Raw genomic sequence first — 14596 nt, forward strand, 5'->3', positions numbered from 1 at the left:
TATTTAGTCAGCCACCAATTGTGCAAGTTCTCCCACTTAAAAAGATGAGAGAGGCCTGTAATCTTCATCATAGGTACACGTCAACTATGACAGACAAAATGAGGAAAAAAAATCCAGAAAATCACATTGTAGGATTTTTAATGAATTTATTTGCAAATTATGGTGGAAAATAAGTATTTGGTCAATAACAAAAGTTTCTCAATACTTTGTTATATACCCTTTGTTGGCAATGACACAGTTCAAACATTTTCTGTAAGTCTTCACAAGGTTTTCACACACTGTTGCTGGTATTTTGGCCCATTCCTCCATGCAGATCTCCTCTAGAGCTGTGATGTTTTGGGGCTGTCGCTGGGCAACATGGACTTTCAACTCCCTCCAAAGATTTTCTATGGGGTTGAGATCTGGAGACTGGCTAGGCCACTCCAGGACCTTGAAATGCTTCTTACGAAGCCACTCCTTCGTTGCCCGGGCGGTGTGTTTGGGATCATTGTCATGCTGATAGACCCAGCCACGTTTCATCTTCAATGCCCTTGCTGATGGAAGGAGGTTTTCACTCAAAATCTCACGAAACATGGCCCCATTCATTCTTTCCTTTACACGGATCAGTCGTCCTGGTCCCTTTTCAGAAAAACAGCCCCAAAGCATGATTTCCACCCCCATGCTTCACAGTAGGTATGGTGTTCTTTGGATGCAACTCAGCATTCTTTGTCCTCCAGTCACGACGAGTTGAGTTTTTACCAAAAAGTTATATTTTGGTTTCATCTGACCATATGACATTCTCCCAATCCTCTTCTGGATCATCCAAATGCACTCTAGCAAACTTCAGACGGGCCTGGACATATACTGGCTTAAGCAGGGGGACACGTCTGCACTGCAGGATTTGAGTCCCTGGCGGCGTAGTGTGTTACTGATGGTAGGCTTTGTTACTTTGGTCCCAGCTCTCTGTAGGTCATTCACTAGGTCCCCCCGTGTGGTTCTGGGATTTTTGCTCACCGTTCTTGTGATCATTTTGACCCCACGGGTGAGATCTTGCGTGGAGCCCCAGATCGAGGGAGATTATCAGTGGTCTTGTATGTCTTCCATTTCCTAATAATTGCTCCCACAGTTGATTTCTTCAAACCAAGCTGCTTACCTATTGCAGATTCAGTCTTCCCAGCCTGGTGCAGGTCTACAATTTTGTTTCTTGTGTCCTTTGACTGCTCTTTGGTCTTGGCCATAGTGGAGTTTGGAGTGTGACTGTTTGAGGTTGTGGACAGGTGTCTTTTATACTGATAACAAGTTCAAACAGGTGCCATTAATACAGGTAACGAGTGGAGGACAGAGGAGCCTCTTAAAGAAGAAGTTACAGGTCTGTGAGAGCCTGAGATCTTGCTTGTTTGCAGGTGACCAAATACTTATTTTCCACCATAATTTGCAAATAAATTCATAAAAAATCCTACAATGTGATTTTCTGGATTTTTTTTCCTCAATTTGTCTGTCATAGTTGACGTGTACCTATGATGAAAATTACAGGCCTCTCTCATCTTTTTAAGTGGGAGAACTTGCACAATTGGTGGCTGACTAAATACTTTTTTTCCCCACTGTATGTCTGCCTGTCTGTCTGTCTGTCTGCCTGTCCGCCTGTCCGCCTGTCTGTCTTTCTGCCTGTCTGTCTGTCTGTCTGTCTGTCTGACTGTCTGCCTTGAATATGTGTGCAGGTGTCTGTGAGTGCATCCTCATTTGCATAGCGTGGTCCTAAATACATCCAACATCACTCTAACCTCCCTGGACGTGTGTTCATCCCCCAGGGGCTACGGGTATAGAGGACCGTCTGCAGGACAGTGTTCCTGACACCATCATGGCCCTGAGAGAGGCAGGGATCCAGGTGTGGGTTCTGACAGGGGACAAGCCTGAGACTGCCATCAACATCGCCTACGCCTGCAGGCTGCTGGACCAGGGAGATCTAGTCATCAACATGAGAACCAACAACAAGGTAGGGACACACACACATACGCACGTATGCATGCACACACACGCACACACACACACACACGCACACACACACACACACACACACACACACACACACACACACACATACACACACACACACGCATGTATGCATGCATGCATGCACACACACACACACACACACACACACACACACACACACACACACACACACACACACACACACACACACACACACACACATATATACACACACACACAGACAAGGTAGGGATGGATGGACAGTGATTGATTGATTTGGATGCGCTCTGCAGTTCAGTTCATATCACTGGGAGACTCTAGTTAAAGCCCGGCATTTCCTTCGGATTTCCTTAGAAATGACATGGTCTATTGTTGCGCTTCTGTTTCTGTGAGATTCATTGAAACAAGCAGCTTCATGGCATAGCTTCTTCTTACTGCTGTCTTGGTATTAGAGTAACAGGTTAAAAGTGTAATGAGTTTGATAGATCACACTATTTCCACAGTTCCTGTGCAGCCAGGGCAGAAAGCTGCTGCTCCCATTCCATTTATCCAGCATCCCAGACTGCACTGTACAGTATTCTAGCTATCTTGCACTGTACAGTATTCCCCTGTGGATCAGGATGCACAGTATTACGTTTGTTAGTAATCATTCCACTTAGCCCTCTTCGCTCCTCTTCTCCTTCCTGTCCTCTCTAAAGCACGATGAGCTGATTGGAGAGTCTGGCATGTCTCTCTTTCTCTGTCTTCTCTCTCTCTCTCTCTCTCTCTCTCTCTCGTGCTTTCTGTCTCCCTCTACCTTTCTCTCTCCCTCTACCTTTCTCTCTTTCTCTCTCCCTAGCTCTGATTTAAGTGGCCGGAAGCTTTTAAACCACATTTACATTTCAGCAAAAGGTCAAATTTCCATCTCGGAAACAGAGTCAGATATTAGGCTGTGCTCCTTCTCTGTGGTCATTAAAGATCTCCTGGCCCTTCAGAGGAGAGAGAGAGGAAGTGGAGCCCCTTCATAACGTTACATTTTAGTCATTTAGGAGACGCTCTTATCCAGAGAGATTTTTCATACTGGCCCCCCGTGGGAATCGAACCCACAACCCCGGCGTTGCAAGCGCCATGCTCTACCAACTGAGCTACAGGAGGGCTGTCTATCTAATCATCCTGTCTATCTAATCATTCCTCTGCTTCAAAAAGACTGAGCTAAAATTACTCATCAGCGCTCATCTCAGTGTGTCAGTAAGTGTGTGTGTGTGTGTGTGTGTGTGTGTGTGTGTGTGTGTGTGTGTGTGTGTGTGTGTGTGTGTGTGTGTGTGTGTGTGTGTGTGTGCGCAGAGACATTCTGGCTCTACAGGGGCTGCCATGCCACTCTGAGGTGGGGCAACATAATATTGATGATGGATGTGAGGAATTACCCCTAGAACATATTAAACCTGCTTACAGGAGGAATTACCCCTAGAACAATATTAAACCTGCTTACATGAGGAATTACCCCTAGAACATATTAAACCTGCTTACATGAGGAATTACCACTAGAACAATATTATACCTGCTTACAGGAGGAATTACCACTAGAACAGTTTTAAACATGCTTACAGGAGGAATTACCCCTAGAACAATTTAAACCTGCTTACAGGAGGAATTACCCCTAGAACAATTTAAACCTGCTTACAGGAGCAATTAACCCTAGAACAATATTAAACCTGCTTACAGGAGGAATTACCCCTAGAACAATTTTATACCTGCTTACTGGAGCAATTACCCCTAGAACAATATTAAACCTGCTTACATGAGGAATTACCCCTAGAACAATATTATACCTGCTTACAGGAGGAATTACCACTAGAACAGTTTTAAACATGCTTACAGGAGGAATTACCCCTAGAACAATTTAAACCTGCTTACAGGAGGAATTACCCCTAGAACAATTTAAACCTGCTTACAGGAGGAATTACCCCTAGAACAATTTTATACCTGCTTACTGGAGCAATTACCCCTAGAACAATATTAGACCTGCTTACATGAGGAATTACCCCTAGAACAATTTTATACCTGCTTACTGGAGCAATTACCCCTAGAACAATGTTAAACCTGCTTACAGAAGGAATTACCCCTAGAACAATATTAAACCTGCTTACAGGAAGAATTACCAAGAGAACAATATTAAACCTGCTTACAGGAGGAATTACCCCTAGAACAATATTAAACCTGCTTACAGGAGGAATTACCACTATAACAATTTTAAAACTGCTTACAGGAGGAAATACCCCTAGAACAATATTAGACCTGCTTACAGGAGGATTTACCCCTAGAACAATTTTAAACCTGCTTACATGAGGAATTACCCTAGAACAATATTATACCTGCTTACAGGAGGAATTACCCCTAGAACAGTTTTAAACCTGCTTACAGGAGGAATTACCCTAGAACAATATTAAACCTGCTTACAGATCTAATCAAAGGTGTAATACACCAATACACGTCCAAGGCATGATCACAGTTATCATATTCAACCCTCGTAGGAAATAAACACCCCTTCCTTATGAACAGACTGGGGAGTAGCAGATGTTTGTAATGAACAATCTAAACCACCGTAATACAGTGTAATACAATGATTAACCGATGTCCAGAGTTTCAATCGTATTACACCCCTACCATATCTGACATAGTTCAGTGTGGGCGGTTAGTGTGGGCAGAATATCACCTCAATATCTTCACCACGTCTGCGTCCCTAAGGCTAGTAGAAGACTCACCAGTCACCCGTAAACATGCTCCTCCAGTCATTCACAGCCAGAGATGATGAATGTAATGGAAGCACACCATCCTGGTAATTGATGCTGGTCTGCAGACACAAACCACACAGCACTGTGACTGGACTTCTCCCCTCTCTGACATTATAGATAAATGATGTGACACAACTGCTTAGAAATCCACCCTAAACGACAACAGAGAAACGTCTATGGCTGCATTTCATTCCTAAACATTTCAAAAAGTTGTCCCCTCCCCTCTGGGAGTCAACAAGGGCAGAAGGAAGGGAGTAACTTCTGAAATGAATTGCAGCCTACAAATAACAGCCAACCTACAAATAACAGCCAACCTACAAATAACAGCCAACAAATAACAGCCAACCTACATATGACACCCAACAAATAACAGCCAACCTACAAATAATAGTCAACAAATAACAGCCATCCTACAAATAACAGCCAACCTACAAATAACAGCCAACAAATAACAGCCAACCTACAAATAACAGCCAACCTACAAATAACAGCCAACCTACAAATAACAGCCAACCTACAAATAACAGCCAACCTACAAATAACAGCCAACCTACAAATAACAGCCAACCTACAAATAACAGCCAACAAATAACAGCCAACCTACAAATAACAGCCAACAAATAACAGCCATCCTACAAATAACAGCCAACATATAACATCCAACCTACAAATAACAGCCAACCTACAAATAACAGCCATCCTACAAATAACAACCAACCTACAAATAACAGCCAACAAATAACAGCCAACCTACAAATAACAGCCAACAAATAACAACCAACCTACAAATAACAGCCAACAAATAACAGCTAACCTACAAATAATAGTCAACAAATAACAGCCAACATATAACAGCCATCCTACAAATAACAGCCAATCTACAAATAACAGCCAACAAATAACAGCCAACCTACAAATAACAGCCAACAAATAACAACCAACCTACAAATAACAGCCAACAAATAACAGCCATCCTACAAATAACAGCCAACCTACAAATAACAGCCATCCTACAAATAACAGCCAACAAATAACAGCCATCCTACAAATAACAGCCATCCTACAAATAACAGCCAATCTACAAATAACAGCCAACAAATAACAGCCAACCTACAAATAACAGCCAACCTACAAATAACTGCCAAGAAATAACAGCCAACCTACAAATAACAGCCAACAAATAACAGCCAACCTACAAATAACAGCCATCCTACAAATAACAGCCAGCACATTACAGCCAACCTACAAATAACTGCCAAGAAATAACAGCCAACCTACAAATAACAGCCAACAAATAACAGCCAGCCTTCAAATAACAGCCAACAAATAACAGCCAACCTACAAATAACAGCCAACAAATAACAGCCAACAAATAACAGCCAGCCTTCAAATAACAGCCAACAAATAACAGCCAACCTACAAATAACGGCCAACAAATAACAGCCAACAAATAACAGCCAGCCTTCAAATAACAGCCAACAAATAACAGCCAACCTACAAATAACAGCCAACAAATAACAGCCAGCCTTCAAATAACAGCCAACAAATAACAGCCAACCTACAAATAACAGCCAACAAATAACAGCCAACAAATAACAGCCAGCCTTCAAATAACAGCCAACAAATAACAGCCAACCTACAAATAACAGCCAACAAATAACAGCCAACAAATAACAGCCAGCCTTCAAATAACAGCCAACAAATAACAGCCAACCTACAAATAACAGCCAACAAATAACAGCCAACAAATAACAGCCAGCCTTCAAATAACAGCCAACAAATAACAGCCAACCTACAAATAACAGCTGACTCTATAATATGTTTTCCAGGCGGTGTGTGCGTCCACACTGGACTGTACTCTGGAGCAGGTGAGGCGGCATGGAGGTCCAGGAGCTCCAGGGTACCACAGCCCCTCCATCGGCCTGGTGATTGATGGGCATACGCTGGGCATGGCCCTGGAGTCAGACCTGGTGGAGCGGTTTGTGGAGCTGGCTCGGCGCTGCCGCTCTGTGCTCTGCTGCAGAGTCACGCCCTTACAGAAGAGCACCGTGGTTAAGGTGGTCAGAGAGAGACTGGAGGTCATGACCCTGGCTATAGGTAAGAGATCCCCAGGATGGATCCATGAGAAGTCATGATAAGAACGTGTAATGTATTGTAAACTTAAACAGTTCTGTGACCAAATGTTCCCCTTGACTGGTTTAGGTTAAGGAAGGGTTTAGAATGTCTGTAGATATCTCCTTTAGTGTCTATAGTTTTGCGGTTTTAAAGTCAATCTAAGTAAAGCTGATCCTTTCTGTGTATCACCACTCGATTACTTCAGGAGATGGTGCGAATGACGTGAACATGATCCAAGCAGCTGATGTCGGCATCGGGATATCTGGACAGGAGGGCATGCAGGTTTGTGTCAAGTCTTTTGTTCTAAAGATCCTCTGACATAGCCTGGTCCCAGATCTGTTTGTGCTGTCTTGACAATGACCATATGAGTTGGCAAGACAGCACAAACACATCTGGGACCAGGATATGAAAGGTTTTGATGCTCTGTCATTCTAAACTCAACCAAACACATCTGGGACCAGGATATGAATGATTTTGACGCTCTGTCATTCTAAACTCAACCAAACACATGTTGAAGGAGCTGTGTATGTTTGATTTTATTTAGGTTTTATTTGGATATCTTCTAGCCCTCATTTTGGACTAATCTTCCAAGAGTACTTAACACACTTTAAAATACAATCACATGTTGTTCTGTTTTGTCTTCTGTCTGCAGGCCGTCATGGCCAGTGACTTCTCCATCTCCTGTTTTAAACACCTGAAGAAGCTTATCCTGGTCCATGGACACTGGTGTTACAGCAGACTGGCTAACATGGCCGTCTACTTCTTCTACAAGAATGTGGTGGGTACTACAACATTATTTCACCACGTCCATCCACCGTCGATGCATCACACCAATCTGAACACTTGTGTTGATAGACGTCCTTGCGATCTCTTTCAAATAAAGATATTATTCTTATTGGGATTATTGTTAAGGTTCACGGCCCGGTGCGGACTTTGTGTTTCTCCCTCGTTTCATGACAATATTCCCATTTCTAATATAACTGTAATCCGTGTAGCCCCGTATAGCTCAGTTGGTAGAGCATGGCGCTTGCAACGCCAGGGTTGTGGGTTCGATTCCCACGCGGGGCCATTATGAAGAAGCAAAAAAAATTATGCCCTCACTAGCACTGGTACCAGTTCTACTGTGGTTTCTCTGGCATGGCCATGATCCTCCAAACCTTAACCCTAACTCTATGTTCTATCCCCAGACCTATGTGAATCTCCTCTTCTGGTACCAGTTCTACTGTGGTTTCTCTGGCATGGCCATGATCCTCCAAACCTTAACCCTAACTCTATGTTCTATCCCCAGACCTATGTGAATCTCCTCTTCTGGTACCAGTTCTACTGTGGTTTCTCTGGCATGGCCATGATCCTCCAAACCTTAACCCTAACTCTATGTTCTATCCCCAGACCTATGTGAATCTCCTCTTCTGGTACCAGTTCTACTGTGGTTTCTCAGGCATGGCCATGATCCTCCAAACCTTAACCCTAACTCTATGTTCTATCCCCAGACCTATGTGAACCTCCTCTTCTGGTACCAGTTCTACTGTGGTTTCTCAGGGACGTCCATGATTGACATCTGGCTGATTATCTTCTTCAACCTCTTCTTCACCTCCACCCCGCCCATCATGTTCGCATTGATGGACAGAGACGTTGCCACGGAGACGCTGCTGGGCCTCCCAGAGCTGTACAGGAGTGGCCAAGGGTCAGAGGTCAGTGTTTAGGGGTCAGAGGTCAGGGTTTAGGGGTCAGAGGTCAGGGTTTCATAACTAGTGTTAGTGGTGACCCCAACGTGGAATATCTGTAAATAGATGTGTACTTTATTGCGTATCTCTTTAGGCTTAAATGTGTGTCTCTGATTTCAGGGATATAATCACTTCACATTTTGGATCGCCATGTTGGACGCCTTCTATCAAAGTCTGGTTTGCTTCTTCATTCCATTTTGGGTAAGAATGACACTTGAAAAACTGTACAGTCACCTCTATAGCTTGTATAATTTGTCAATTTCAGTGGACAATAGTGTTTTCAAAACGTTCCAAATATAATTAGTTAATTGTCCCTTTTCCAGACCTACCATGGATCAGACATAGACATCTACACGTTTGGAACTCCTATTAACACAGTGTCTTTATTCACAATCCTGCTGCATCTGGCCATAGAGATCAAAACCTGGGTGAGTCAGATCTGGTTTTAGTGAGCGAGCAACATCTCTCAGCTACGCTCAAAATACTTTCTAATAACCTCTATCTATCTTTTCATTCCCAAACCATTCATACCTGTTATATCTATTCATAACCATCCATATCTGTTATAAATATATTTATAACATCCATTCATACCTGTTATATCTATTCATAACCATCCATATCTGTTATATATATATTTATAACATCCATTCATATCTGCTATATCTATTCATAACATTCATATCTGTTAGATATATTCATAACCATCCATATCTGTTATATCTATTCATAACCATCCATTTATGTCTGTTTAACTTTTCATAACCATCCATTCATATGTTTTATATCGATTCATAACCAGTAATATCTGTTATATGTATTCATAACTATCCATTCATATATGTTATATATATATTCATATATTCATTAATATATGTTATATCTATTAATAACCATCCATTAATATCTGTTATATATATTCATAACCATTCATATCTATTATATATATTCATAACCATCCATTCATATCGATTATATATATTCATAACCATTCATATCTATTATATATATTCATAACCATCCATTCATATCGATTATATCTATTCATAACCATTCATATTTGTTTGTTGATTTTGTCTTGTTTACTTCTATACCCATGTGTTATTGATAATGTATTAACCCGTGTGTTATTGATAATCTATAAACCCATGTGCTATGATAATCTATAAACCCATGTGTTATAGATAATGTATTAACCCATGTGTTATTGATAATGTATTAACCCATGTGTTCTTGATAATGTATTAACCCATGTGTTATCGATAATGTATTACCCATGTGTTATTGATAATGTATTAACCCATGTGTTCTTGATAATACACTGCTCAAAAAAATAAAGGGAACACTTAAACATTGAGAGCAGTTAACTCCAAGTCAATCACACTTCTGTGAAATCAAACTGTCCACTTAGGAAGCAACACTGATTGACAATAAATGTCACATGCTGTTGTGCAAATGGAATAGACAACAGGTGGAAATTATAGGCAATTTGCAAGACACCCCCAATAAAGGGGTGGTGACCACAAACCACTTCTCAGTTCCTATGCTTCCTGGCTGATGTTTTGGTCACTTTTGAATGCTGGCGGTGCTTTCACTCTAGTGGTAGCATGAGACGGAGTCTACAACCCACACAAGTGGCTCAGGTAGTGCAGCTCATCCAGGATGGCACATCGATGCGAGCTGTGGCAAGAAGGTTTGCTGTGTCTGTCAGCGTAGTGTCCAGAGCATGGAGGCGCTACCAGGAGACAGGCCAGTACATCAGGAGACGTGGAGGAGGCCGTAGGAGGGCAACAACCCAGCAGCAGGACTGCTACCTCCGCCTTTGTGCAAGGAGGAGCAGGAGGAGCACTGCCAGAGCCCTGCAAAATGACCTCCAGCAGGCCACAAATGTGCATGTGTCTGCTCAAACAGTCAGAAACAGACTCCATGAGGGTGGTATGAGGGCCCGACGTCCACAGGTGGGGATTGTGCTTACAGCCCAACACCGTGCAGGACGTTTGGCATTTGCCAGAGAACACCAAGATTGGCAAATTCGCCACTGGCGCCCTGTGCTCTTCACAGGTTCACACTGAGCACATGACAGACGTGACAGAGTCTGGAGACGCCGTGGAGAACGTTCTGCTGCCTGCAACATCCTCCAGCATGACCGGTTTGGCGGTGGGTCAGTCATGGTGTGGGGTGGCATTTCTTTGGGGGCCGCACAGCCCTCCATGTGCTCGCCAGAGGTAGCCTGACTGCCATTAGGTACCGAGATGAGATCCTCAGACCCCTTGTGAGACCATATGCTGGTGCGGTTGGCCCTGGGTTCCTCCTAATGCAAGACAATGCTAGACCTCATGTGGCTGGAGTGTGTCAGCAGTTCCTGCAAGAGGAAGGCATTGATGCTATGGACTGGCCCGCCCGTTCCCCAGACCTGAATCCAATTGAGCACATCTGGAACATCATGTCTCACTCCATCCACCAACGCCACGTTGCACCACAGACTGTCCAGGAGTTGGCGGATGCTTTAGTCCAGGTCTGGGAGGAAATCCCTCAGGAGACCATCCACCACCTCATCAGGAGCATGCCCAGGCGTTGTAGGGAGGTCATACAGGCACGTGGAGGCCACACACACTACTGAGCCTCATTTTGACTTGTTTTAAGGACATTACATCAAAGTTGGATCAGCCTGTAGTGTGGTTTTCCACTTTAATTTTGAGGGTGACTCCAAATCCAGACCTCCATGGGTTGATACATTTGATTTCCATTGATAATTTTTGTGTGATTTTGTTGTCAGCACATTCAACTATGTAAAGAAAAAAGTATTTAATAAGATTATTTCATTCATTCAGATGTGTTATGTTAGTGTTCCCTTTATTTTTTTGAGCAGTGTATATTAACCCATGTGTTATTGATAATGTATGAACCCATGTGTTATTGATTATGTATTAACCCATGTGTTCTTGATAATGTATTAACCCATGTCTTCTTGATAATATATTAATCCATGTGTTATTGATAATATATTAACCCATGTGTTATTGATAATGTACTAACCCATGTGTTATTGATAATGTATGAACCCATGTGTTATTGATAATGTATGAACCCATGTGTTGTTGATAATGTATTAACCCATGTGTTATGGATCATGTATTAACCCATGCGTTATGGATAATGTATTAACCCATGTGTTATTGATAATGTATTAATCCACATGTTCTTGTCTTATTGCTGCTCTAGACTGTAGTCCACTGGGTGATCATGCTGGGTAGTGTATCTCTGTACTTCATGGGGACCCTGGTCTATAGTGCCCTGTGTATCAGCTGTAACCCACCATCTGACCCCTACTGGATCATGGAACAACAGCTGGCTGACCCCATGTTTTACCTGGTCTGTGTCATCACTACTGTGGTCGCCCTGCTGCCCAGGTATACATAACATTACTAATCAAATCAAATCAAATCAAATCAAATCAAATTTTATTGGTCACATGCGCCGAATACAACAAGTGCAGACATTACAGTGAAATGCTTACTTACAGCCCTTAACCAACGGCTATATATACAGGGGGGTACCGGTGCAGAGTCAATGTGCGGGGGCACCGGCTAGTTGAGGTAGTTGAGGTAATATGTACATGTGGGTAGAGTTAAAGTGACTATGCATAAATACTTAACAGAGTAGCAGCAGCGTAAAAAAGGATGGGGTGGGGGGGCAGTGCAAATAGTCCGGGTAGCCATGATTAGCTGTTCAGGAGTCTTATGGCTTGTGGGTAGAAGCTGTTGAGAAGTCTTTTGGACCTAGACTTGGCACTCCGGTACCGCTTGCCGTGCGGTAGCAGAGAGAACAGTCTATGACTAGGGTGGCTGGAATCTTTAACAATTTTGAGGGCCTTCCTCTGACACCGCCTGGTATAGAGGTCTTGGATGGCAGGGAGCTTTGCCCCAGTGATGTACTGGGCCGTACGCACTACCCTCTGTAGTGCCTTGCGGTCAGAGGCCAAGCAGTTGCCATACCAGGCGGTGATGCAACCAGTCAGGATGCTCTCGATGGTGCAGCTGTAGAATTTTTTGAGGATCTGAGGACCCATGCCAAATCTTTTTAGTCTCCTGAGGGGGAATAGGCTTTGTCGTGCCCTCTTCACGACTGTCTTGGTGTGCTTGGACCATGATAGTTCGTTGGTGATGTGGACACCAAGGAACTTGAAGCTCTCAACCTGTTCCACTACAGCCCCGTCGATGAGAATGGGGGCGTGCTCAGTCCTCTTTTTTTTCCTGTAGTCCACAATCATCTCCTTTGTCTTGGTCACGTTGAGGGAGTGACTATAGTACTATATAGCGTCTATATGTTATACTGATATATATATATATATATATATATATATATATATATATATATATATATATATATATATATGAAAAATGTATGCGCTCACTAACTGTAAGTCGCTCTGGATAAGAGCGTCTGCTAAATTACTAAAATGTCAAATATAACTGGGTCATGCAGCGACAACAGATGGCTGATCCTTTGGTCTACCTGGTCTGTGTCATCACTGCTGTGGTCGCCCTGTACATAGTAATGTACATTAAACTGTATATTACTATATCATTACTTCAGCATCTACAGTGGGGGAAAAAAGTATTTAGTCAGCCACCAATTGTGCAAGTTCTCCCACTTAAAAAGATGAGAGAGGCCTGTAATTTTCATCATAGGTACACGTCAACTATTACAGACAAAATGAGAAAAAAAAATCCAGAAAATCACATTGTAGGATTTTTAATGAATTTATTTGCAAATTATGGTGGAAAATAAGTATTTGGTCAATAACAAAAGTTTCTCAATACTTTGTTATATACCCTTTGTTGGCAATGACACAGGTCAAACGTTTTCTGTAAGTCTTCACAAGGTTTTCACACACTGTTGCTGGTATTTTGGCCCATTCCTCCATGCAGATCTCCTCTAGAGCAGTGATGTTTTGGGGCTGTCGCTGGGCAATACGGACTTTCAACTCCCTCCAAAGATTTTCTATGGGGTTGAGATCTGGAGACTGGCTAGGCCACTCCAGGACCTTGAAATGCTTCTTACGAAGCCACTCCTTCGTTGCCCGGGCGGTGTGTTTGGGATCATTGTCATGCTGAAAGACCCAGCCACGTTTCATCTTCAATGCCCTTGCTGATGGAAGGAGGTTTTCACTCAAAATCTCATGATACATGGCCCCATTCATTCTTTCCTTTACACAGATCAGTCGTCCTGGTCCCTTTGCAGAAAAACAGCCCCAAAGCATGATGTTTCCACCCCCATGCTTCACAGTAGGTATGGTGTTCTTTGGATGCAACTCAGCATTATTTGTCCTCCAAACACGACGAGTTGAGTTTTTACCAAAAAGTTATATTTTGGTTTCATCTGACCATATGACATTCTCCCAATCCTCTTCTGGATCATCCAAATGCACTCTAGCAAACTTCAGACGGGCCTGGACATGTACTGGCTTAAGCAGGGGGACATTTCTTTCACTGCAGGATTTTAGTCCCTGGCGGCGTAGTGTGTTACTGATGGTAGGCTTTGTTACTTTGGTCCCAGCTCTCTGCAGGTCATTCACTAGGTCCCCCCGTGTGGTTCTGGGATTTTTGCTCACCGTTCTTGTGATCATTTTGACCCCACGGGGTGAGATCTTGCGTGGAGCCCCAGATCGAGGGAGATTATCAGTGGTCTTGTATGTCTTCCATTTCCTAATAATTGCTCCCACAGTTGATTTCTTCAAACCAAGCTGCTTACCTATTGCAGATTCAGTCTTCCCAGCCTGGTGCAGGTCTACAATTTTGTTTCTGGTGTCCTTTGACAGCTCTTTGGTCTTGGCCATAGTGGAGTTTGGAGTGTGACTGTTTGAGGTTGTGGACAGGTGTCTTTTATACTGATAACAAGTTCAAACAGGTGCCATTAATACAGGTAACGAGTGGAGGACAGAGGAGCCTCTTAAAGAAGAAGTTACAGGTCTGTGAGAGCCAGAAATCTTGCTTGTTTGTAGGTGACCAAATA

At 42.9% G+C, this 14596-nt stretch overlaps 1 protein-coding gene across 1 annotated transcript in view; it reads left to right on the forward strand.

Annotated features, from left to right (window-relative positions):
- The window catches only part of atp10b (ATPase phospholipid transporting 10B), a 38187-nt gene that overhangs the window by 20802 nt on the left and 2789 nt on the right, over positions 1–14596 (forward strand). Inside the window, exons 14-21 of the mRNA XM_045214553.1 lie at positions 1788–1972; positions 6572–6839; positions 7063–7139; positions 7510–7635; positions 8348–8548; positions 8702–8782; positions 8905–9009; positions 11804–11991. Coding sequence (XP_045070488.1) covers positions 1788–1972; positions 6572–6839; positions 7063–7139; positions 7510–7635; positions 8348–8548; positions 8702–8782; positions 8905–9009; positions 11804–11991 — 1231 coding nt within the window. The remainder of the gene's footprint in view (positions 1–1787; positions 1973–6571; positions 6840–7062; positions 7140–7509; positions 7636–8347; positions 8549–8701; positions 8783–8904; positions 9010–11803; positions 11992–14596) is intronic.

The sequence above is a fragment of the Coregonus clupeaformis genome, unplaced genomic scaffold (assembly GCF_020615455.1).
Source record: "Coregonus clupeaformis isolate EN_2021a unplaced genomic scaffold, ASM2061545v1 scaf0278, whole genome shotgun sequence".
Taxonomy (NCBI): domain Eukaryota; kingdom Metazoa; phylum Chordata; class Actinopteri; order Salmoniformes; family Salmonidae; genus Coregonus; species Coregonus clupeaformis.